Source organism: Aegilops tauschii, chromosome 1 (genome assembly GCF_002575655.3).
Source record: "Aegilops tauschii subsp. strangulata cultivar AL8/78 chromosome 1, Aet v6.0, whole genome shotgun sequence".
NCBI classification, from domain to species: Eukaryota; Viridiplantae; Streptophyta; class Magnoliopsida; order Poales; family Poaceae; genus Aegilops; species Aegilops tauschii.
This window is the reverse complement of record NC_053035.3, coordinates 4,640,103-4,665,285: the sequence shown is the minus strand read 5'-3', so window position 1 is coordinate 4,665,285 and position 25,183 is coordinate 4,640,103. Positions and strand designations below refer to the sequence as shown.

General features: G+C 42.4%; 2 protein-coding genes and 1 pseudogene across 3 annotated transcripts; 2 read left to right on the top strand and 1 right to left on the bottom strand.

Moving 5' to 3' along the window:
• Positions 1 to 349: 349 nt before the first annotated feature.
• Positions 350 to 8,530, bottom strand: LOC109750458 (vacuolar protein sorting-associated protein 60.2-like). 2 transcript variants are annotated; one of them, XM_045232109.2, is made up of 6 exons: positions 8,378 to 8,530; positions 7,923 to 7,994; positions 7,705 to 7,816; positions 7,274 to 7,422; positions 6,735 to 6,783; positions 350 to 1,085 (listed from the first exon to the last, which is right to left on the bottom strand). In XM_045232109.2, the coding sequence occupies exons 1-6, from the start codon at positions 8,495 to 8,497 to the stop codon at positions 1,048 to 1,050; spliced, it is 540 nt and encodes a 179-aa protein (XP_045088044.1). In that variant the 5' UTR covers positions 8,498 to 8,530; the 3' UTR covers positions 350 to 1,047. The 2 variants fall into 2 exon arrangements, with proteins under 2 accessions (XP_045088044.1, XP_040250469.2); XM_040394535.3 differs by lacking the exon at positions 350 to 1,085 and adding an exon at positions 4,084 to 4,182.
• LOC123495135 (uncharacterized) lies at positions 2,189 to 6,716 on the top strand (annotated as a pseudogene).
• An 8,863-nt stretch (positions 8,531 to 17,393) lies between the features above and the next one.
• Positions 17,394 to 21,051, top strand: LOC120966688 (uncharacterized). Its single transcript, XM_040393097.2, has 3 exons — positions 17,394 to 17,472; positions 17,664 to 20,606; positions 20,699 to 21,051. The coding sequence occupies exons 1-3, from the start codon at positions 17,394 to 17,396 to the stop codon at positions 21,049 to 21,051; spliced, it is 3,375 nt and encodes a 1,124-aa protein (XP_040249031.2).
• Positions 21,052 to 25,183: the final 4,132 nt, after the last annotated feature.

The window sequence follows — 25,183 nt, the reverse complement described above, 5'->3', positions numbered from 1 at the left end:
CTTACCGCTAGGCTTGGAGCGGCTACGAGCATCCTTTGTCCGAGTGCAGCCTTCACCGCGAGGAGAGGGAGACAAGAGCCACTCATTGGGCTCCAAGACACTGCATCCAAGGCCATATACCATATACTCGTTGGGCCTACGATCACCCACTCATTGCTAGGAAATGCATGCAAGGGTAAATCTGAAACATTGGAGTTCGCTTTATTTTATTCACTATGCATATTAGCATTCTCCTAAGTCAAACTTTTAGTTTGATCAAGTTTATAGAAAATAATATAAACATTTATAATAATAAAAATATGTGATGTGGAAATATATTCAATGGTGAATCCAATAGTATTGATTTGGTATTATAGTTGTTAACAAAATTTTCTACTAAATTTGGTCAAAATTTACAAAGTTTGACTTGAGAAAAAGCTAATATGCGAAGTAAATACAGACGTAAGGAGTATTTGGCAGCAGGTGAGCAAGTAGATGGTCTTTTACTTTGAGGAAGAGGTATATACAGTTTTTTGAGATTTTTCGTCGAACTGAAGTGTGTGTGTGTGCGCACTTCTTTTTATTAAAGAGACAGATGTGTGTGCACTCTTTCCTTCCGGCACAAAGCTGAGCAGTCTTCCTTTCTCAGCCACTCTGTTGCATCTCTCGTCTCAGCCAAACCACCAGCCTTAGGAATTTGATACCAATTCAACCTAAAAACTACATCGAAATTCAACTCAACTTGTGCCATCACAGACATGATAACAACAGGGTGTACAGCGAATCGTTGTGTTATATACTCCATCCGTTCCTAAATATAAGCTTTTTTAGAGATTCCAATACAGACTACATACGGAGCAAAATGAGTGAATCTACACTTTAAATATGTCTATATACCTCCGTATGTAGTCCGTATTGAAATCTCTAAAAGGGCTTATATTTAGAAAGGGAGGGAGTACGAGGAAAGACACAACGAATCTGCTCTGTCCATGCACAAACCAAGGCGTCGGCCATTTACGTCAAGATCAAACCAACACTGTGGGATATAGATTTGAATCTATGTGTGTGCTACTGTATTCTAGGTAGTCCCACTTCACCCTCCTGTCCTGCACAAGCAGAAAAAAAACAAGCACAATGTCAGACAAAAGCAATTAGCTGAGCACATCATTCTACTAGTCTAGAGACAAGCTTAATTAGGCATCTACAGAGACTGGAATCAATCAAGCAAATGGAACTTGGTTAAGTGCTGTCTGAGATGACGGGCAGAGGTTTCAAAGTTAAGATAATGTTCGTCGTATAACAAGATGATAGGCAAACAGACGCTTAACGAAAGGCAATTGTTTCCAAACCTTATCATGGCATTGAGCCTCAAATACACCATTTGTGGGTTCAGAATTACATTCATGATGATCTCAAGTATCCAGCCTCTCAGTTAGATCATGTGACAAGATAACGAAACCACACTACTACTACAGAAAATGCTATATCAGACGTCGCACTCGGAGCGGCCCTAAGAAAGCCTTCTCGGATAGCTTAGTCCAGCTGAAACTTACTGTGTGTACAAGTGTTTACTGCCCGTTTCTGCCATTTTGTATTATAGTACATCTCTATGTACTGCTATGAGCTACCAAATTATGTATGCAGGCGACAGTAAGAATTCGCACGCTTTTGATTACTACTCGTAAATTACAAAGGGCATACCTGGGAATATTGGCGTGTTGGATGTTACACGTCAATCAACGCGTACAGAAATAGTAGAGACAGTACAAGTTTACCAAGTCAAGCACTTGAACTTGGAACTTTTCTTCAGTCAATGTTGTCATGAGGCTGCTTGGTTGTTTACTTGTTTAGTCCTTATAAATTCCAGAAGTAGCAGCCACCGCCTCATTTTACAAAGGACTGCTAACAAGACTTGGGGTCTAGGATCTTTATTCACCAAAATTCAATACTGACACCTTTTATTTTTTAACATCAATAGAATTCCAGCAAGACTTGGGGCTCCAGAATCTGTATTGACCAAATACAAGATGCAAACACTAGGCAGCAAGATACCATCTTTGTCCTGCCTCTGCCTACTGCTGGTGCCATGCCACCTTCTCAACCGCTGTGTGTTGGTTGACTTAGAACCTCATAACAATGGACAACATGCTGGTTTAATATAAATAGAGTTGCAGCGTATACTGAAACACATCCCCCAGCCAAACACAAGATGCAAACACTACGGAGCAAAATGCCATCTTGCTCAACACCTTTGTTCTACCTCTACCTACTGTTTGTGCTGTGCCTTCTTCTCTTGAAAGAAGCGCATGTGGCACGCCATGGAGGGATCTCACTGAGGTCTCAACACATGGCCCTCCTCCACTGGAAGGCTACACTTGCAAACCCACATCTACAAATGAGCTCTTAGCAGGAAAACACCAGCCCCTGCAACTGGACGGGCATCATGTGTTCGACCATTTGCCATGGCCGCCGCATGCCCCGAGTGGTGACCAACATCTCTCTGCCGGATGCCGGCATCCATGGCCAGCTCGGTGAGCTCAACTTCTCGGCACTTCCATTCCTTACATATATTGACCTTCGGAACAACAGTCTCCATGGTGCGCTACCAGCTAGTATCAGCTCCGTTTCAGCACTTTCGGAACTTCACCTTCACTACAACCAGCTCACCGGGAAAATTCCTTATGAGATTTGTGCCCTGCAAAGGCTCATGTTGCTTGATCTCTCATTCAATGGACTCACAGGACATATCCCTGCGTCTCTGGGCAACCTAACTATGTTAACTTATCTTTACATTCACCAAACCATGGTATCAGGTCCCATTCCTGAGGAGATTGGAAGGCTTGTCAACCTACAATTTCTACAGCTAAGCAACAGCACCTTAAATGGCATGATACCAAAAACCCTTGGAAATCTAACCCAATTAAATACTTTGTTGCTCTATGGTAATCAACTTTCAGGGCCTATACCTGAAGACCTAAGCAGGCTAGTCCATTTGCAAAGTCTTGGACTTGAGTCAAATGATTTTTCAGGTACAATTCCAATATTCATAGCAAATCTCACTAGGATGAACCAACTTTTTCTCTTTGAAAATCAGATCACAGGTCCAATACCTCCAGAACTAGGCAACCTCAGTATGCTCAGTGAACTTTATCTCCATAAAAATCAAATAACAGGTCCAATACCTTTAGAATTGTGTACCTTGGCGAATCTCCGTCTTTTAGACTTGTCCGACAACCAATTAACTGGTTCCATTCCCCAAGAGATTGGCAATTTGATGAACCTCGAATATATTGGCTTGTTTCAGAACCAAATATCTGGCTCTATTCCTGGCAGCTTAGGAAATATAACCAAGCTAACAGAATTATCCCTCTATGTAAATCAGATAAGTGGTTCCATTCCCCAAGAGATTGGCAATCTCACGAACCTTGAATATTTAGGCTTGTTTCAGAACCAGATTATGGGCTCAATACCAAAAACTTTTGATAAGTTGCAAAGCATCCAAGAAATTCAAATCTTTGGCAACAAATTATCAGGTTCTCTTCCACAAGAATTAGGAGATCTCATCAGCCTTGTTGCAATTGGGTTGTCTAGAAACTCACTTTCAGGACCTTTACCCGCAAATATATGTTCAAATGGCAGGCTTCAATATCTCGTTGTCTCTGCTAATATGTTCAGTGGCCCCATTCCAAGGAGTTTAAAGACATGTACGAGTTTGGTTAAAATTGGCCTTGAGTTGAACCAACTAACAGGAGATATATCTCACCATTTTGGTGTGTATCCACATCTCATAGGGATGCGCTTGACATCAAATAGATTCTCTGGGCGAATCTCACCAAATCTAGGTGCATCTACCCAGCTAACCGTACATCTCCAAAAAAATATGATCACGGGTTCCATACCTCCAATCCTTTCTAAATTGTCCAACCTAATAGAACTAAGACTCGATTCCAATCATCTCAGCGGTGAGATTCCAGCAGAAATATGCACTTTAGCAAAACTATATAGACTGAACTTATCATCGAACCAATTATCTGGGGCCATACCTACACAGATAGAAAATCTAAACAAACTAGGATAACTAGGAACAGACTAAGTGGATTAATACCTGAGGAACTAGGGGCATGCATGAAACTACAGTCCTTGAAGATCAACAACAACAACTTCAATGGAGGTTTGCCTGGTGCAATTGGAAATATAGCAGGCCTGCAGATCATGTTAGATGTTAGCAACAACAAACTCAGTGGTGTGTTGCCGCAACAACTTGGGAGGTTGAAGATACTAGAATTTCTGAATTTATCGCATAATCAGTTCAGTGGCAGCATTCCATCCTCCTTTGCAAGCATGGTGAGCCTTTCAACACTCGATGTGTCCTACAACGACTTGGAAGGACTGGTCCCAACAGCACGGCTACTGCAAAATGCTTCAGCAAGTTGGTTTCTTCCCAATAAAGGTCTGTGTGGTAACCTCTCTGGCCTGCGACCTTGTTATTCAACCGCAGTGGCTGCTCACAAAAACGGGAAGATACTTGGTTTGCTTTTGCCAATTGTTCTTGTGATGGGTTTCGTCATTGTTGCTGCAATTGTTGTCACAATAATACTTACTAGTAAGAAGAGAAATCCACAAGAAAGTGTTACCGCTGAAGCAAGGGACCTATTCTCTGTTTGGAATTTTGATGGAAGATTAGCATTTGATGATATTGTAAGGGCAACAGAAGACTTTGATGATAAGTACATCACTGGAACAGGGGGGTACGCCAAAGTCTACAAGGCACAACTCCAAGACGAGCAGCTGGTTGCTGTGAAGAAGCTTCATCAGACCGAAGAAGAGTTGGATGATGAAAGAAGATTTCGTAGTGAAATGGAAATATTAACGCAGATCCGACAACGAAGCATTGTCAAAATGTATGGATTCTGCTCCCATCCAGCATATAAATTTCTCGTCTACGACTGCATTCAGCAGGGAAGCCTCCATGGAATATTGGAAAATGAGGAGCTATCAAAGGAATTAGATTGGAAGAAGAGAATTGCCCTGGCAACTGATGTGGCTCAAGCAATATCTTATTTGCACCACGAATGCAGTCCACCTATAATCCATCGAGATATCACAAGCAACAACATCTTACTTGATACATCCTTCAAGGCCTTTGTCTCGGATTTCGGCACGGCAAGGATTCTTAAGCCCGATTCATCAAACTGGAGTGCACTAGCAGGAACGTATGGCTACATAGCTCCTGGTATGTACTAGAATAGCCTTGTTTCTCACATCAGAAGCATTCATATCTATCCATTTATTCCTAATTCTAATATTATCGACGCTTTTGTGCAGAACTGTCATACACATCTGTTGCGACAGAGAAATGTGATGTTTATAGCTTTGGGTGGTTGCGTTAGAGCTAGTGATGGGCAAGCATCCAAGGGAATTATTAGATGGTACTCTTTCTAACGGCGAACAATCAATGATGGTGAAAGATATTCTGGACCAACGGCCAACAACACCAATATCAACTGAAGAGAATAGCTTAGCTCTGCTCATCAAGCTGGCCTTATCTTGTCTGGAATCTTCTCCCCAAGCAAGGCCAACCATGCAGGAGGCATACCAAACACTCATCCAGCCATCTTCTAGTTCAACTACCGTGCCTTTCAGTGCACTTACATTACAGCAAGGGAGGCATGTTGACATAAGGTCTGAATCCTAGTGAGAAACCAGGGTCTACCGAAGCAGAGGCCGATTCAGATTTCTGATTTTTTACTCAAGTCACTCATACACCACCTATATATACCTCTTGTATGCCATGCCATGCCACACAGGCTGAGTTGACGACTCACTGCAAGTTTATGTATTTGTAGATTCTCTTGATACAGCAAAAGATCACCGTTGTGTGCCCATAGTTTTTCCCGCAAGGGTTTTCCACGTAAAAATGTGTGTCCAGTCCCGTGTTCATGGTATTTCTCTGTTTGCTTGCTGATTTCTAACAAATGCATAAATATAATTTGGTTTGCAGGTCGCTTATATTTGCTAAAGACCATAGTGTAGACATAGTATCCACATGTGACAATTTCTTTCGGCTGTTGTCTTTAGGGTACTTATTAAATGTGTCCTAGTATTTGTCTCTTTTTATCTACTATTGCTTGCATAACCTAATAAAGATTGAAAAAAATGAAATCCAAAACTGGCGCAGTACCATGTTGTCCTGCTTTATTTATTCCATATGGGAATCAAGATCAAATATCTTGGACCAAGCAGGAACAATCACAATGCATAAACGGAAAGAAATGAATGTAAGCACATTGGAGATAGGTGCATAAAAAAGAGCAACTACCGCATATACTAAGTAAAAGCACCTACAGAGGGTTGTAGGGCAGGAGTATGTAGTACTTTTTCCTTATTATTGCTCCCATGAACCTGAAGGTGAAAAACTGGAATCCAAAACTGACACGTTATCATGTCATCCCACTTTATTGTTCTCTGGGTATCAAAGTAAAATACCTTGGACCAAGCAGGAACGATCACAATGATCAAGTGTTCGAACAGACCAAATGAATGTGAACACACGGATATAGGTGCATAAAACAACAAAAAGTACACCAGTACTACGTAAAAGGGCTTGCGGAGGGTTGTAGGGCACGCATACATAGTCCTTGTCCTCATGATGGAGCATATGTGGTCCTTGTTCTTAGGATGGAGCAATAGATAATTTACTAATACACTTAATTTCAAGCACTGGTAATGAGAATTTCATGGAACAAAGATACAACCAGGGGGAATTGATGCGTGTGGCACGGTAGGCAGTCCCAGTTCATCCTCCTGCATTAACAGAGAAACGGTAGCAGAGTAAATTAGTCTATTGGTTGACAAGTGTTGACATTGCAATCAGGGGGAATCAAGCAAATTAAAGTATGTGGTGTCTGAGATGTTCAACGGAGACTTCGAAGTTCATGATGAAATCCATCACATACCACATGTTTGGCATGAAGATGATTTCCATGTTCTCCTTCTGTTTGTTTCTTTTACTATTAAGATCAAGCTATTATAAGCTCAAATTGTTCACACCAACAACGTATGTATGCATGCATCATGAAGTTGAGCCAAAAATACAAGATTTATGAGTTCAGCAATACATTCATAATGATCTCAAGCATGTAGCCTGTCAAATTAGATCATGTCACAAGATAAAAGGAACTCGTTTACAACATCAAACACTGTGATTGCATGGGAAATGACATGAACCATTGATTTCTTCCTAGGGATATCAGCATCAGAATCAATGTGAACAGAAACTGAACTAAGGACATACCTGTTGCCGGTTCGCCGGGATTGTTGCATGACCACTTGGTGCAGCAGGTAAGTTAAGCTCCGAATCAAGATCAGTCTCCTTGTCTGGTTGGAGGTACGATGGGACTGAATTCGATTCAAAGTCCATATCGGCTTCCAAAGCATCAAGCTCTGCATTTTCCAAAATACAGAATGAGGACAGCAAACGGAGAACCGTCTTGTCTGTAAATTAACACATGCATGACGCAAAACCAGTCTTACAACAAAAGGGCCAAAGAAATGTTTCAGATGAAACCTAAGACCGATATAAACTGGAGTGTGCTGAATCAAATTCAACTAAAAAACTTTAAACTGAGGAGTGGTTCCTAGCTGGTAACCACTGTAAGGAAGACTAGTTGACTCACTAAGTCTTTGAAATATTCAATAACAACCAACTAGAAATAAGAGCCATACCGCCCATAAGTTGCTCCTCATCGATGTCATCTGGGACATTGTAGCTTCTACCAAGAGTTTCTTGTATTTCATTGCTCGCATCCATAAGATCCATCATCTCGTCGTGCATGCTCTACGGATTATAACAACAGGTATGGATTCAGATGTAATTCAAAAAAAATAGACAGGAAAAATAAGCAAGCAAATGACGAGTCTGGTACACAACAGGTGTTGCATACATCTATATCTTCAATCCTGACAGTCTTCATCATCCCTTTCAGCTCTTTATTGGCAGCCTTCTTTGCAGTCATCTGTTAAATGAAAGACACTTGAGCACAAGTCTAGGAGCTAGAATCAGAATCTACATTGAACTAGATAGGAAACTAATTCAACGTACAGAAAGCATGTGCAGCATAAAGATTAGAGACTAGAACTAGATTAATATGTTGCTGCCACGAAAAGAATGATTAATTCCTACAGGATAATGAGGTCCATATTTAACTAAAGCCAGGAGCATGGAGCAGCAATAGCATTCCCACTTATGTCTTGTCCATGTGAAGAACTTGCTAGCGTTTGAAATCAGCAGTTTCTATTATAGCAAGTAACCGAAACTACAGAAAAATTACCTATTATTGTAAAGAAGTAAAAAAATCTAAAGGTGTATGAGAGCACATCAACTAGATTCAGGCTATACCTTCTGGGACAACCTTTTAGACGGTGACTTGTCAACATTTATGGGTGGCAGCGTGGACCGGCGAGCGCCCGCGAAGAGAGGAGAAGAAGACGTCGCTGCAGCGTGCTGCGGGCATTTCATCAAACAGGTGGTGTGCGGTAACTAATCTTTATGAATCCAAACCATCTTCCTGCCCCTGAAATCGACTCTCAAACCACAAGAGTGTCAGGCCCGAGTGGATCTATGGGTTGGAGTAAGCGAGTATGGCAAGGAAAATTGGTAATCTCGCGGGATCTGACGTATATTGAGAGTATTCGGAGCAAGAGTATTAGGGTTCTAGCCCATGATGCATAATTGGGGAATTCAGAATGGCCTCTCCAGCCACAGCCCGGCTGGTTATAAGGCTGGCACTGACAGCTAGCGCACAGGTGAAAACGGGAAATGCTACAGTACAACGGTTCCTACGGTGGGGATTCTACTGAGAGCCATCGTAGTCGTCCATTGTCTGAAGCGGTATGTTGCCGGAATCGCTACACCTAACTGAATCTTCATCAGGACTGACTGAATATGCCTGATATTGCCCTCTCCTTGAGAAACGACGTGTCCTCACGGCGGTTGCTGATTTGCACGCCATGCTTGCGTAGTGGTCTTGAAAAAGGCTGGGAATGTGTACTTGATGAAATCTGCATCTTCCCAAGTCGCTTCTTCAGGAGATAAATCTTCCCACTGTATATACCACTGGACCACAGGTAGATTATGCCTGGGAATTTGCCTCACTTGCAACGCTGCTGCAGGTCCTGTTTTAATAGTGCCATCAGCTGCTACCATTGGCAGATTGGGGCTGGGAATGGATTTACTGCCAATGTGCTTTTTCAATTGGCTGGCATGAAAAAAGGGTGAATCTGCACATGATTTGGAAACTGCAATTTGTAAGCCAACTTGCCCACTTTTTGGATAATTAAGAATGGCCCATAATACTTGTTTTGCAACTTCAGAGCTCCTCTGAAACCAAAAGCTGCTAATCTGTAGGGAGCCATTTTCAAATATACCATATCTCCAACTTCAAACACTCTTTCACTTCTCTTAAGGTCAGCATATCTTTTCATTCTGTTTTGAGCTTGCTGTAAATTTTCCCTCAGCTGTTCTACCATTTGTTGTTTAGCAGATAGGAAGTTGTGAGCTTCCTCCTCTTCAGGTCCTGGTATTGCTAGCTCAGAGATCAAGGGTGGAGGAAAACCATACAGGGCTTGGAAGGGAGACATTTTCAAAGCAGTATGATAAGTGGTATTGTACCAAAACTCTGCTAGTGGTAGCCATGAACACCACTTGTTTGGATGAGAGGTGGTCATGCACCTGAGGTATGTTTCCACACATTGATTCACTCTTTCTGTTTGACCATCAGTCTGTGGATGATAAGCTGTGCTATATCTCAATTCACTTTTCATCCCTGCAAAGATATCCTTCCACAACTTGCTGGTAAAGATTTTGTCCCTGTCAGATATAATGACTTTAGGAGGACCATGCAACCTTATAATGTTGTCCAAGAAAGCTTGGGCTACTGTCATCACATTGTATGGATGTGACAGAGCTATGAAATGAGCATATTTGGTAAATCTGTCCACCACAACCAATATGACTTCCTTGCCTTGAGAATTTGGTAATCCTTCTATAAAGTCCATAGAGACATGCTGCCAAGCCATGTCAGCTATTGGCAGGGGTTCCAAAAGACCAGGCTGTAAACAGCTCTCATGTTTAGCTCTTTGGCATATCGGACAGGCTGCAATAAATGATTCCACAGCTGCTTTAAGGCCAGGCCAATAGAAGATATTTTTGATTCTGTGATAGGTTGCCCTTGTACCAGAATGACCCCTAATTGGAGAACTGTGCAAAGCAGTTATCAGTCTGTGCCTCAGGTTAGAAGAATCTCCCACTAGGATTTTTCCTTTGTATCTGATGATGCCAGCTGTTAAGCTGTAGTCAGACATAATATGATCTGTTTGCAACAGTAGTTGCTCCAAAATTTCCTTAGAGATTGGATCTTTATGATACCCTTCTACCAGTTCTTGTGCCCAAACTGGAGTGGCTACAGATATAGCTAAACAAGAGGGCAGAACCCTGGACAAAGCATCAGCCACTCTGTTGGCTATTCCTTTTTTGTATTGTATCTGAAAATCGAACTCCAGAAGTTTCATCATCAGTTTGTGCTGAACTCCTTTAGTGATTTTCTGATAAGTGATAAATTTTAAAGATTGCTGATCTGTTTTGATGATCAGTTCATGTCCAATGAGATAATGTCTCCATCTTTTCAATGCTTCCAAAATAGCCAGAGCTTCTTTCTCATAGGTGGACAATGCTGCATTTCTAGGGCACAAGGAAGAGCTATAATATGCCAAAGGTCTCCCTTGCTGCATGAGTACTGCTCCTATTCCTTTCCCTGAAGCATCAGTCTCCAATACAAAAGGCAGGGAAAATTGGGCAGAGCAAGAACTGGGGCAGTAATAAGTGCTTGTTGTAACTGAGAGAATGCTGCATCATGTGCACTTGTCCATTTGAACTGCCCTTTTTTAAGTAAATCATGCAAAGGTCTACAGATCACCCCATAGCCCTTGATAAATCTTCTGTAATACCCAGATAATCCCAAGAAACTTCTCAATTTAGTTACATTATCAGGTGTTGGACACTCTGCAATAGCTTTGATTTTCTGTGGGTCAGTAGCTACTCCCTCAGCAGATATCACATGGCCCAGGTACTCCACTTGTGGAACAACAAAAACACACTTGGAAAGTTTTGCACACAACTGATTTTCTTTCAATATTTTGAAAACAACCTCAATATGCTCCATATGCTCCTCTAGTGTCTTGCTGTAAATGAGTATATCATCAAAGAACACTAGCTCAAACTTTCTCAGATGAGGCCCAAAGATCTTGTTCATCAGAGCTTGGAAAGCACCAGGGGCATTAGATAAGCCAAAGGGCATCACTAAGTACTCAAAGTGGCCTAAGAATGTTCTAAAAGCTGTTTTCTGTATGTCATCTGGGTGCATCCTGATCTGATGGTAGCCTGCTCTTAGATCTAGTTTGGAAAAATACTTTGCCCCTTGTAATTCATCCAGTAAATCTTCTATGACAGGAATGGGAAATTTGTTTTTGATTGTTACTGAATTCAATTTCCTGAAATTAGTACACAGCCTCATTGAGTTGTCTTTCTTCTTAACCAAGATCACAGGTGCAGCATAAGGGCTTTGACTGTGTCTTATAAAATGAGCTGCCAACAATTTCTTGATTTGCTCTTCCATTTCTTTCTTCTGGTGTAGAGGAACTCTGTAGGGCCTGGAATGGGGAGGTTCAGTGCCAGGTTTCAAAGGAATTGTGTGGTCACACTCCCTGTTTGGGGGTAAGGTATTGGGTTCCTGAAACAAATCTGCATAAGCCATTAGCAATTTCTGTAATTGGGGAGGGGTTTTGAAACCAGCAGGTGCTTGCAGAATTATATTGTGCACTTGCAATAGAAAAGCCTCAGCTCCTTTCTCTAATAACTTTCCCATTTGTTCAGCTTGCACTTCTTTAATTTTCTCTGGAGTATTGAAAATAGCAGCAGTCACTGTTGTTTTACCTTGCAGTGTAAAACTGAAAGTATTGTCTAGAATATTGAAAGCTACTGGGCTCATTTGTGTGAACCAGTCATAACCCAGTATAACATCATATCCAGGCAGGGGCAAAACTCTGAAGTTATATTGCAATGACTGCTTGGCTAACTGAAAGTCACAGTTAGGAACTACTGCCTTGGATATTAGTTTACCACCTCCAGCAACTGCAATCATTCGAGGTTTCACTGATATTAAATGACAATTTGCTTTTACAGCAAATTCTTGGCTCATAAATGAGGAACTACTGCCTGAATCTAGCAAAGCTGTTGCTCTTTTGCCATTGATGTGAATAGACACAGTTGATGTAGGCACTGCAATTTGTTGGCCTATTGCATGAGCAGTGATAAACATTGCTTGCTCTCCCTCATCTACAATTTCCTCCTGCTCTTGTTCAATACTTTCTTCTGCTACAGTATCTTGTTCAACTCCATCCTGTTGCATTAAGTGCACATTAGGTATTAATTTGCACTTGTGGCCAGGTATCCATTTATCTCCACATCTCCAACACTCTCCTGCTTTCCTAATCTTGTGAAATGTATTGTTATTGGTCTCTGTTTGCTTGCTGGAGTATTTTGCTGTCCAGCAGGTAAGACAGTGTTGTTCCTGTTCTGAACACCACCAGTATTTTTCTGGTAGTAATTCACAAAAGTAGTGTTTGTTTTCTTCGGAACTGCACTGATGTGTGGATAATTGGGTCCCACTTCCTTAGCTAAACAGTATGCATCTGTTAGAGTTTGTGGTCTCAATGGTCTCAGTTGGAACTTGATTCCTTCTCTAAGGCCATTCACATAACACCTAACAAACCAAGCTTCTCCTAGTTCAGGGTTTTCTTCCATGATTTCTGCCATCAAATCTTCAAACTGTTCTGTATAGACAGTAACTGTATTGCTGGCTTGTTTCAGTGAGTTGAATTTTTCAGTAAGGTCATAAGATCCCTGTTCAGAGAACCTTTTCACTACTTCTGCTCCAAATTGTTTCCATGTTAACTGTTTCTTTAGCAGGCCTGACCTCCTTAACCAAATATCAGCCTCATCAATGATATACATTTGGGCTAATGACACTTTATACTCCTCAGGAGCAGCAGCCATCTGGAAGTACTTATTACATTGTCTAATCCACCCCACTGGGTCTTCTCCTGAAAATCTAGGGAAATCCATTTTAGGGCCCTTGGTTAGTGATCGCATGAACTGTGTTTGCATGTCCTGTTCATATGTCCTGTGGTATCCTTGCCACAGTTGCCTGTCCCTGTTTTGCTGATAAAACTGATTAAAAGCAGGTGTCTGAGCATTTTGTCTTGCTGTCACAGGGGTACCTACATTGCTATTAGTTTCCTGTCTTCCTTGGGGCACAAAACCAGGGGGTCCATTAGTTCTGTTGGTTCTGATTGGTGGTAGGTTCTGCAGTTGAAGTTCCTCCAACTGCTTGGATTTCTCCTTCTCTGCTGCTAATTGTTTTCTCAGGTTCTCCACTCTAGCTTCTTGCTCTTGAGATTGGCCTTGGTTCAATGTAGGCGACTTGGGAACTCCTTGAGAACTGGAAGGACGCTCATCCTGTTGCACTGGCTGTGTTGTTTTCACCAGGGTTTGCAAAATAGTACTGATTGCTGATAATTGCTTGCCCAAATCCAACACCACTCGCTCTACTTCCCCAACAGTCACAGAGATTTCTCCTTGTTTGGAGCCGATTGCTTTCACTTCCTCCTGAAGTTTTGATACCTGTGTCTGCATCTGACTGATGTCTTTCTGTAGAATACCGAATTCGTCACGCATCGCCAAAATTTCTTGGAGATCCGTGTCATCGACGACCTTGGAACGCCCCATCGCCTCGATCTGGAGTATGGGTACGGAATTTTACCACTGAAAACTCAGCAACCCTCCCCAAAACTTCAGATCCTGCCACCGCCAACAAATTCGCCTCCCTGGCACATGGATCGGAGCGTAGAACACGGGATTTTACCGATCGAACAGGTGTGTTCGAACAACCGCTTCTGCTCGGCCGATCTGTGCCCGAATTTCACCGCCGCCTACGCCGCCACACCGGACCCCGCCGCCAGCCGCCTAACCTTGCCCGGACGAAGAGCTCAAGAAGAAGGGTGGGAAAAAGGGTGGGAATCGTCGATCGGAGAAAAATTTTCACTCCCAGAGCGCGTTTCTGCCGAAGAACGATGGCTCATGATACCAATTTGTCAGGCCCGAGTGGATCTATGGGTTGGAGTAAGCGAGTATGGCAAGGAAAATTGGTAATCTCGCGGGATCTGACGTATATTGAGAGTATTCGGAGCAAGAGTATTAGGGTTCTAGCCCATGATGCATAATTGGGGAATTCAGAATGGCCTCTCCAGCCACAGCCCGGCTGGTTATAAAGCTGGCAGTGACAGCTAGCGCACAGGTGAAAACGGGAAACGCTACAGTACAACGGTTCCTACGGTGGGGATTCTACTGAGAGCCATCGTAGCCGTCCATTGTCTGAAGCGGTATGTTGCCGGAATCGCTACACCTAACTGAATCTTCATCAGGACTGACTGAACATGCCTGACACAGAGGCAGAAGCAACAACTCGATTCTCTTCATACATCGCATAAATCACCAAGAGAAGTTGAGAAGAGTAGCTAGCTTGTCATAGCAGAGCTCGCAGGTGTGGTCGGTGGCGTTATCGTGGAGCTAGCCGGCGAGCGGGCACGACAGTCGCTGCAATTGGCGCTGACGCGGCCTGAAGCTCGGTGGTGGGGGTCGTGGCGTGGCGGGGACGCAGCTCGGGGTCGGCCGCCGGGAGCTCAGCCGGCATGGCTTGGAGGACGGACGACGGCGACGGCGCTGCCAGAGGCAGACCAAACCGAAAAAATACGTGCGGCCCAAGTGAGAGAGAGGGGCCTACTCTTGTTTGCCGCTCACTGGTATGGGCCGGGCCATTTGCCAGTTTCCCCTGTTTTTATTTGTAGTTCTTTATACTGATTTCCTTTGGTTCAGGGTGGCTTTTTTTTTTTGGTTCTCGGAATTTTCCTTTTGTTCGATTTTTATTTTTATTTTTATTTTTATCTTCATTTATAATTATAACTCTGGTGTATATATGAACATTTTTAAAAATATATTAGCTTTTGTATAATAATTTTTATGTATATAAACTTGTTTTGGCAATATTTTAAGGACATGTTTTTGAAATATACTATCTTCTAACAAAATCCGCATTTGCCTATTGTAACTCCTAATTTTTTTTATAAAGCATGGATTTTATTAACTCACAATAAAGCATCAAGGAGATATAAACACAATGAGTACACATCTGGCCTCTGCATAACTCCTAACTAGGGTCTAAATAGGATCTCCGCACATTGCCACCTCGATCTCTCCCTTCTAGCAGTACCGGCGGTGGCCAAAGATGTGGGGACTCAGCTCGTTCGTAGTTCTTAGTTATTTTTCAGTGGACATGTTGTGTCATGTTGTCTTTTTCTTTGTGCCGGCTACTGTTTTCCATGATGAATATCAAATATGATACGCTTTTGGGTGTCTGCATTGAGCTTGAGAGCTGGAAAAATATAAATTGACTAGGAGCATAGGCCCCCACCCGACCTAATGTAGGTTTGCCCTGGTACCTGGTCAAGGCCTTACCGCTAGGCTCGCAGTGGCCGCGAGCGTCGTCTGCCTGAGCGCAACCTTCACGGCAAGGAGAGGGAGACGAGACGCGCAACATTGGAGTTGGCTCAGTGAAAACAAACGTCTGAGGTAGAAAAAAAATACTCCCTCTGTTTTCATGCTCTACATATTTGCTTTGTCCTAAGTCAAACTGTACAATGTTTGATCAAGTTCATAGGAAATAATATAAACATTTATAATAACAATATATATGATGTGGAAATATATTCAATGATGAATCCAATAGTATTGATTTGGTATTTCAGATGTTAACAATTTTGTCTACAAATTTGGTCAAAAATTATAAAGTTTGACTTAAGAAAAAGCTAATATGCGGAGTAAATACAAATGTAGGGAGTACTTAGTGCACATTAATCTTGCCATTTGGCAGCGGGTGAGCAGCAAGATGTTCTTTTACTTTTAAGACAAGCTAGGTATACATGTACTTACTGCACTTTCCGAGATTGTTAGTCCAACTGAATGAATGCATATGCTTAGTTGCAGTAGATGCATGGTCTTCCACTTTCAAGAAGAGGTATACACTGACTGAAGTTTTTCTGAGATCTTTAGTCGAACTGAATGCATATGTGGAAGAGAAGTTTCTCTGCGTACATCAGAGTGGTGCAGGATGTACAGCGAATTGTAATGGTACACGAAGAAAGACACAACGAGTATGTTCTGTCCATGTGCAAACCTAGGCGTCGACCATTTACATTCACGTCGGGATCAAACAAACACCGCATTATGGATCGATGCATGCAGCACTGTACTGTAGGTTCAGCCTCCTGCACAATAAGAAAAAAGCAAGCACCATTTCAGACAAAAGCAAGTTGAACAAACTGTTCCACTGGTTGAGAGACAAGCTTAAGCATTCACAGCTACTGGAATCAACCGAGTAAACGGAACTTGTTCATGTGTTGTATGGGATGCTGAGTAGAGGTTTCAAACCTCAAGATAATGTCCATCATACAACAAGATGATACAGATACCAAACAAGGGTTATTGTTTCCTAAGTTCATGACATGACCCATCATTATCAAGGCATTGAGCCCCAAATACACAATTTACGAGTTAAGAAATACATTCATAATGATCTCAAATATCTAGCATATCAATTAGATCATGTGACGAGATAACGAAACCACACTACTACAGAAAATGCTATATCAGACGTCGTACTCCGAGCGGCCCTAAAAAACCGTCTCGGAGCTATCAAAGTATGCGCAAGCGATAGTAAGAAACTTACTGGGCGTACAAGTGTTTCAGTGTTGGAATTCTATTGATGTTATTAAAAAAATAAATGTTTCAGTGTTTTAAGTTTAGTCCAGCTGAAACTTACTGCTGTTTCTGCCATCTTGTACAGTATTATAGTACATCTCTATGTACTGCTCTGAGCTACCAAAGTATACAATTGGTAGTAAGAATTTGCACACTTCTGATTACTACTCGTAAATTACAAAGGGCGTGCCTGGATGTTACACGTCAATCAACGCGTACAGAAATAGTAGTACAAGTTTACCAAGTCAAGCACTTGAACTTGGAACTTTTCTTCAGTCAGTGTGGTCATGAGGCTGCTGGGTTGTTTAGTCCTTATTAATTCCATAAGTAGCAGCCGCTGCCTCATTTTACAAAAGACTTCTAACAAGACTAGAGGTCCAGGATCTGTATTGACCAAAATTAAACACTGACACCTTTATTTTTAACATCAAATAGAATTCCAACAAGACTCGGGGCTCCAGGATCTGTATTGACCAAAGACAAGATGCAAACACTAGGCAGCAAGATGCCATCTTTGTCCTGCCTCTACCTCCTGCTGGTGCCATGCCTTCTTCTCAACCGCTGTGTGTTGGTTGACTTAGAACCTCATAACAATGGACGACATGCTGGTTTAATATAAATAGAGTTGTTGTGCACATGGAATAACATCTCCCAACCAAACACAAGATGCAAACACTACGGAGCAAAATGCCATCTTGCTCAACACCTTGGTTCTACCTACTGCTTGTATTGTGCCTTCTTCTCTTGAAAGAAGCGCATGCGGCGCACCATGGAGGGATCTCACTGAGGTCTCAACACGCGGCCCTCCTCCACTGGAAAGCTACACTTGCGAGCACACCGCTGCAGATGAGCTATTGGAAGGAGAACATCAGCCCATGCAACTGGACGGGCATCATGTGCACGGCTGTTCGCCATGGCCGCCGCAGGCCCTGGGTGGTCACCAACATATCCCTGCCTGATGCTGGCATCCATGGTCAGCTTGGTGAGCTCAACTTCTCAGCCCTTCCATTCCTCACATATATTGACCTTCGGAACAACACTCTCCGTGGTGCACTGCCCCCCAGTATCAACTCCCTGTCAGCACTTTCGGTACTTAACCTTACCTACAACCAGCTCACAGGGAAAATTCCTAGTGAGATTGGTGACCTGCAAAGTCTCAAGCTGCTCGATCTCTCATTCAACAAACTCGCAGGGCATATCCCTACGTCGTTGGGCAACCTCACAATGTTAACTGATCTTCTCATTCACCAAACCATGGTATCAGGTCCCATTCCTGAGGAGATTGGAAGGCTTGTCAACCTACAACTTTTACAGCTAAGCAACAGCACCTTAAGCGGCACGATACCAAAAACCCTTGGAAACCTAACCCAACTAAATACTTTGTTGCTCTATAGTAATCAACTTTCAGGGCCTATACCCCAAGAGCTAGGCAGGCTAGTCCATTTGCAAACTCTTGATCTTTGTTCAAATAATTTTTCAGGCCCAATTCCAATCCCAATAACCAATCTAACTGGGATAAACCAACTTTTTCTCTTTGAAAACCGGATAACAGGTCCAATACCCCGAGAAATAGGCAACCTCGCTATGCTAAACGAACTTTGGCTCGATAGAAATCAAATCACAGGTTCAATACCCCCAGAACTAGGCAACCTCACTATGCTCAATGATCTTTATCTCTATACAAATCAAATCACAGGTCCGATACCTTTAGAATTGGGAAACTTGCTGAACCTCCGGATTTTAGACTTGTTCGACAACCAAATATCTGGATCTATTCCTGATAGCCTAGGAAATATAACCAAGCTAGTAGAACTGCATCTCCCTCAAAATCAGATAACCGGTTCCATACCCAAGGAAATTGGCAATCTGATGAACCTTGAATATTTAGGCTTGTATCAGAACCAAATTACGGGATCAATGCCAAAAACTTTGGGGAGGCTGCAAAGCATCCAAGACCTGCAAATCTTTGACAACAAATTATCAGGCACTCTTCCTCAAGAATTTGGAGATCTCATAAGCCTTGTTCGTCTTGGACTATCTAGAAACTCACTTTCAGGACCTTTACCCGCAAATATATGTTCAGGTGACAGATTTCAATATCTTGATGTCTCTTTTAATATGTTCAATGGCCCCATTCCAAGCAGTTTGAAGACATGTACTAGTTTGGTTCGAATTGACATTCAGTCAAACAAACTAACAGGAGATATATCTCAGCATTTTGGTGTGTATCCACAACTCACAAAGATGCGCTTGGCATCGAATAGACTCTCTGGGCACATCTCACCAAATATAGGTGCATGCACCCAACTAACAGTGCTAAATCTAGCACAAAATATGATCACGGGTTCCATACCACCAATCCTTTCTAAATTGTCCAACCTAATAGAACTAAGACTCGATTCCAATCATCTCAGCGGTGAGATTCCAGCAGAAATATGCACTTTAGCAAACCTATATAGACTGAACTTATCATCGAACCAATTATCTGGGGCCATACCTACACAGATAGAAAAGCTAAACAAACTAGGATACCTTGATATATCTAGGAACAGACTAAGTGGATTAATACCCGAGGAACTAGGGGCATGCATGAAACTACAGTCCTTGAAGATCAACAACAACAACTTCAATGGAAGTTTGCCTGGTGCTATTGGAAATATAGCAGGCCTGCAGATCATGTTAGATGTTAGCAACAACAAACTCAGTGGTGTGTTGCCGCAACAACTTGGGAGGTTGCAGATACTAGAATTTCTGAATTTATCGCATAATCAGTTCAGTGGCAGCATTCCATCCTCCTTTGCAAGCATGGTGAGCCTTTCAACACTCGATGTGTCCTACAACGACTTGGAAGGACTGGTCCCAACAGCACGGCTACTCCAAAATGCTTCAGCAAGTTGGTTTCTTCCCAATAAAGGTCTGTGTGGTAACCTCTCTGGCCTGCGACCTTGTTATGCAACCACAGTGGCTGCTCACAAAAAGGGGAAGATACTTGGTTTGCTTTTGCCAATTGTTCTTGTGATGGGTTTCATCATTGTTGCTGCAATTGTTGTCACAATAATACTTACTCGTAAGAAGAGAAATCCGCAAGAAACTGTTACCGCTGAAGCAAGGGACCTATTCTCTGTTTGGAATTTCAATGGAAGATTAGCATTTGATGATATTGTAAGGGCAACAGAAGACTTTGATGATAAGTACATCATTGGAACAGGGGGGTACGGCAAAGTCTACAAGGCACAACTCCAAGACGGGCAGCTGGTTGCTGTGAAGAAGCTTCATCAGACCGAAGAAGAGTTGGATGATGAAAGAAGATTTCGTAGTGAAATGGAAATCTTAACACAGATCCGACAACGAAGCATTGTCAGAATGTATGGATTCTGCTCCCATCCAGTGTATAAATTTCTCGTCTATGACTACATTAAACAGGGAAGCCTCCACAGAATATTGGAAAATCAAGAGCTAGCAAAGGAATTAGATTGGAACAAGAGAATTGCTCTTGCAACTGATGTGGCTCAAGCAATATCTTATTTGCACCACGAATGCAGTCCACCTATAATCCATCGAGATATCACAAGCAACAATATCTTACTTGATACATCCTTCAAGGGTTTTGTCTCGGACTTCGGCACAGCAAGGATTCTTAAACCCGATTCATCAAACTCGAGTGCACTAGCAGGAACGTACGGCTACATAGCTCCTGGTATGTACTAGCATAACCTCCCTTCTCACATCAGAAGCATTCATCTCCATCCATTTGTTCATGATTCTAATATTCTCGACACTTTTCTGCAGAACTGTCGTACACATCTGTTGCGACAGAGAAATGTGATGTTTATAGCTTTGGAGTGGTTGTGTTAGAGCTAGTGATGGGCAAGCATCCAAGGGATTTATTAGATGGTAGTCTTTCTAACGGCGAACAATCAATGATGGTGAAAGATATTCTGGACCAACGACCAACAACACCAATATCAACTGAAGAGAATAGCTTAGCTCTGCTCATCAAGCTGGCCTTATCTTGTTTGGAATCTTCTCCCCAAGCAAGGCCAACCATGCGGGAGGCATACCAAACACTCATCCAGCCATCTTCTAGTTCAACTACTGTGCCTTTCAGTGCACTTACATTACAGCAAGGGATGCATGTTTGACATAAGGTCTGAATCCTAGTGAGAAACCAGGGTCTACCGAAGCAGAGGCCGATTCAGATTTATATTTTTTTTAACTTACGTCACTCATACACCACCTATATATACCTCTTGACACACAGGATGAGTTGAAGACTCATTGTAAGTCTATGTATTTGTAGACTCTCCTGATACAACAAAGATCACCGTTGTGTGTTCGTGGTTTTTCCCGCAAGGGTTAACACGTAAAAATGTGTGTCTTGTCATGTGTTCTTGATATTTCTCTGTTTGTTCGCTTGCTGATTTCTAACAGTGCATAAGTATAATTTGGTTTGCGGGTTGCTTATATTTGTTATAAGACTGAACTGTACACATAGTATCCACATGTGACACTTTCTTTCGGCTGTTGTCTGCAGGGTAATTAAAATGTGTCCTAATATTTGTCTCTTTTATCTACTATTGCTCCCATAACCTAAAGCATTGTTCAAGAAGGCGATATTAGGCGCTCGCCTAGGCGCGCATAAGCGTTGGGCATTGGCATAACGCCTCGCTTTGGCCCTAGGCGCTTAAAAAAGCGGCCGGTGAGGTTCTCCGGCGAGGAATCACGTTCCTCAAGCGAGAAAGCAATCTCCCCTGCGAGGATTCATCCTTGCCGGCGAGGATTCAACCACTCTAATGACGAATCGAGATTCTCCGACGAGGGATCGAGCTTCTCCGGCGAGATATCGATGGAGGGGTAGAGGAAGAAGGAGAGAGGCCGCATCATGCAGAAGGGAGAGAGGACGAGGGGAAGAGGCGGCGTGAGGAGGAAACCTAGCTTTCTGTCGACTGTGCACATACTAGAGGTTTAGTAGGAGAATAGGAAGATGGGCCTGTGGTTTAATGGGTTAGGCCAGTCCATCAAGCTTATGTCTTCAAGCTACAGTACTAAACGCCTAATTGCGCCTAATTTCGCCTAATCACGCCTAAGCTAGAAAAGCGCAAGTAGGTGGCCAAACGCATAATTAACGCCTAGCGCTTTTTTGAACTTTGACCTGAAGATTGAAAAAAATGGAATCCAAAACTGGCGCAGTACCATGTAGTCCTGCTTTATTTGTTCCATATGAGAATCGAGATGAAATATCTTGGACCAAGCAGGAACAATCGCAATGCATAAACGGGAAGAAATGAATGTAAGCACATTGGAAGTAGGTGCATAAAAAAGAGAAGTAGCACACAATATACTAAGTAAAAGGACTTACAAAGGGTTATAGGGCAGAAGTATCTAGTCCTTATTATTGGTCCCATGAATCTGAAGGTAAAAAAATGGAATCCAAAACTGACACGTTATCATGTCATCCCGCTTTATTGTTCTCTGGGTATCAAAGTAAAATACCCTGTACCAAGCAGGAACAATCACAATGATCAAGTGTTCGATGCGTAAATGGAACAAATGAATGTGAACACACGGATATAGGTGCATAAAACAAGAAAAGTACAACAGTACTAGGTAAAAAGAGCTTACGGAGGATTGTAGGGCACGCATATGTAGTCCTTGTCCTTAGGATGCAGCATATGTACTCCTTGTCCTTGGGATGGAGCAATAGATAATTTACTACTACACTTAATTTCAAGCACTGGTTGGCGAGATTTTCATGGAACAAAGATACAACCTTCTTTTTCTTCATGCCTAATACAAACTTAACAAAGGATGAGTTGAAATGATAGGAAAAAGGCGTGACTGACAGCACGAGAGCCAACAATGTCCCATAATTTCATTATCAGAAAACCAGATACCAATTCAACTCAACAAAGACATACTAGCCACAGGATGTACAACCATATAGAGAACACTCCCTTTATCACTCACTACTATTCCAACACAATGGGGAAGAGACATTTCATCGTGACAAATTGCTGTGGTATATGATGAAAGATACAATGAATGTGTCCGTGCATAATCAAAGTGTCGACTATTTACAACGAGATCAAACCTATAACTTAGTTTTTTTTGGTTAGTTTTGAGGTACAAATTGAGGCGTGTGGCACTGTAGACAGTCCCACTTCATCCTCCTGCACCAACAGACAAAAGTAGCACAGCAAATTAGTCTACCGGCTGACAAGTGTAGACAATCAGGGGGGATCAATCAAGCAAATTAAAGTATGTGCCGTTTGAGATGTTCAACAGAGAGTTCAAAGTTCAAGATCAAATCCCCCTTCTGTGTGTTTATGTTGCTAGTAAGATCAAGATAGGATAAGCTCACTTGTTCACACCAACAGTACATGTATGTAGCATGAAATTAAGCCTGAACTTCATGATTTATGAGTCAAGAAATACCTGTCAATTAGATCATGTGACAAGATAAAATACACCCGTTTATAGCTACAAGCACTGTGATTGCATGGGAAAATGACACGAGTCATGGATTTCTTCCTTGGGATATCATCACGATGATCAATGTGAATAGAAACTAAGTCAGTCTCGCAATTGACATACCTGCTGCCGGTTTGCCGGGACTGCTGCATGACCAGTTGGTGCAGCAGGTTAGTTAAGCTGAGAATAAAGATCAGTCTCCTTGTCTGGTTGGAGGTACGGTGGGACTGAGTTTGATTCGAAGTCCATATCAGCTTCCAAAGCATCATTCTCTGCATGCATTTTTCAACCTAAAAATGAGAACAACATACAGAGAACTGTGTTAGTCTCTAAAGTAACATGTGCATGACACAAAACTACTGAACTTTTGGCAAAAGTGCCAAAGAAATGTTTCACAAGAAATCTAAGATTGATATAAATTGGAGAGTTTGCTGGATCAGACTCAACTATGAAATTAAAATAGAAGTGGTTCCTCGTCATCGATGGACATTGCTCACATCCATAAGATCCATCATCTTGTCTTGCATGCTCTGCAGAATTGAAGAGCAGGCATGGATTCAGATGTAATTCAAACAAAATTAGAAAGGAAAAATAAAGAATCAAATGAGAAAGCATGTGGATTAGAGCACTGGACTAATAGGCTGCTGCATTGATGGGCGGCAGCATGGGTCGGGTCAGCTCCTTGGTGGGCATTTCATCGAACATGTGGTGTGCGGGAACTTGCCCTTATGGCCCAGCTCGCCTCCCTCCTCTGAATCCTCTTCCTGCCCCTGAAATGGGTGCTCAAACCAGCAAAATCAGCAGCAGCCACCGAATTCTCCTCGTCCATGGCATCAACCACCAGAAGTTGTAGGATCCATTAGATCGGGAGAGCACCTACTGACCACCTGAGGCACGGTGAGCACTGGGAGACGAGGGAGTTGTGGGTGGCATGGCGACCTCGATGGACGTAGAGCAGCGGGGAGAAGAACACCATGCCATAGAAGAGCTCGTGGACGTGGTCGGTGGCGCTGCCGACGAGTGGACACCGTGGTTGCTGCACTTGATGGCCCGGAGCTCGGCCCAGCGCTCGGTGGTGGGGCTTCAAGACGGGGAGGAGGACGCCGGGGGTACGGCCTCCGCGGCGTGGAGTCTTTTCTCCCTCTCGATTTTTCTCTAAGTCATATTATTTTTGCAGTATGTGCACCTGTTCAACGCATCATAACTCTCTGCATATAGCTCCGTATCATGCGTGTAATATATCGAAATGTTTGTCTCGTGATGATATTAATTTTGTTCCATTATGCCATGTTCATTAGAGTCCATCTTGATGCCCAAATCTCTGGTGCAAGAGTGCTACTTGCTGTTATATATATATATATATATATATATATATATATATATATATATATATATATATATATATATATATATATATATATATATATCATTCTTGTCATCTTTGGTTTTTTGGTAGCAACACAGAAAGCACTTGTCATTCACAGGGCATATCCCTGCATCTCTGGGTAACCTAACAATGTTAACTGATCTTCTCATTCACCAAAACATGGTATCAGGTCCCATTCCCGAGGAGATTGGAAGACTTGTCAACCTACAAAATCTACAACTAAGCAACAGCACCTTAAGCGGTTTGATACCGAAAACCCTTGGAAATCTGAGCCAACTAAATGCATTATGCCTGTTTGGTAATCAACTTTCAGGGCCTATACCCCAAGAACTAGGCAGGCTAGTCCATATGCAAATTCTTGAGCTTAATTCAAATGATTTTTAAGGTCCAATTCCAATCTCCAATACCTCACTACG

What these genes read in the sequence shown, in the direction of transcription:
- LOC120966688 (XM_040393097.2), top strand. Translation starts at nt 17,394, where the DNA reads ATGCAAACACTAGGCAGCAAGATGCCATCTTTGTCCTGCCTCTACCTC. An exon ending in ATGCCTTCTTCTCAACCGCT is followed by an intron (nt 17,473 to 17,663) that starts GTGTGTTGGTTG and finishes TCTTGAAAGAAG; the next exon opens with CGCATGCGGCGCACCATGGA. An exon ending in GTACGGCTACATAGCTCCTG is followed by an intron (nt 20,607 to 20,698) that starts GTATGTACTAGC and finishes ACTTTTCTGCAG; the next exon opens with AACTGTCGTACACATCTGTT.
- LOC109750458 (XM_040394535.3), bottom strand. Translation starts at nt 8,497, where the DNA reads ATGAAATGCCCGCAGCACGCTGCAGCGACGTCTTCTTCTCCTCTCTTC. An exon ending in TCCCGGCGAACCGGCAACAG is followed by an intron (nt 6,784 to 7,273) that starts GTATGTCCTTAG and finishes CTGTTAATGCAG; the next exon opens with GAGGATGAACTGGGACTGCC. An exon ending in ACACGCATCAATTCCCCCTG is followed by an intron (nt 4,183 to 6,734) that starts GTTGTATCTTTG and finishes CATGATCTGCAG; the next exon opens with GCCTGCTATATTTCCAATTG.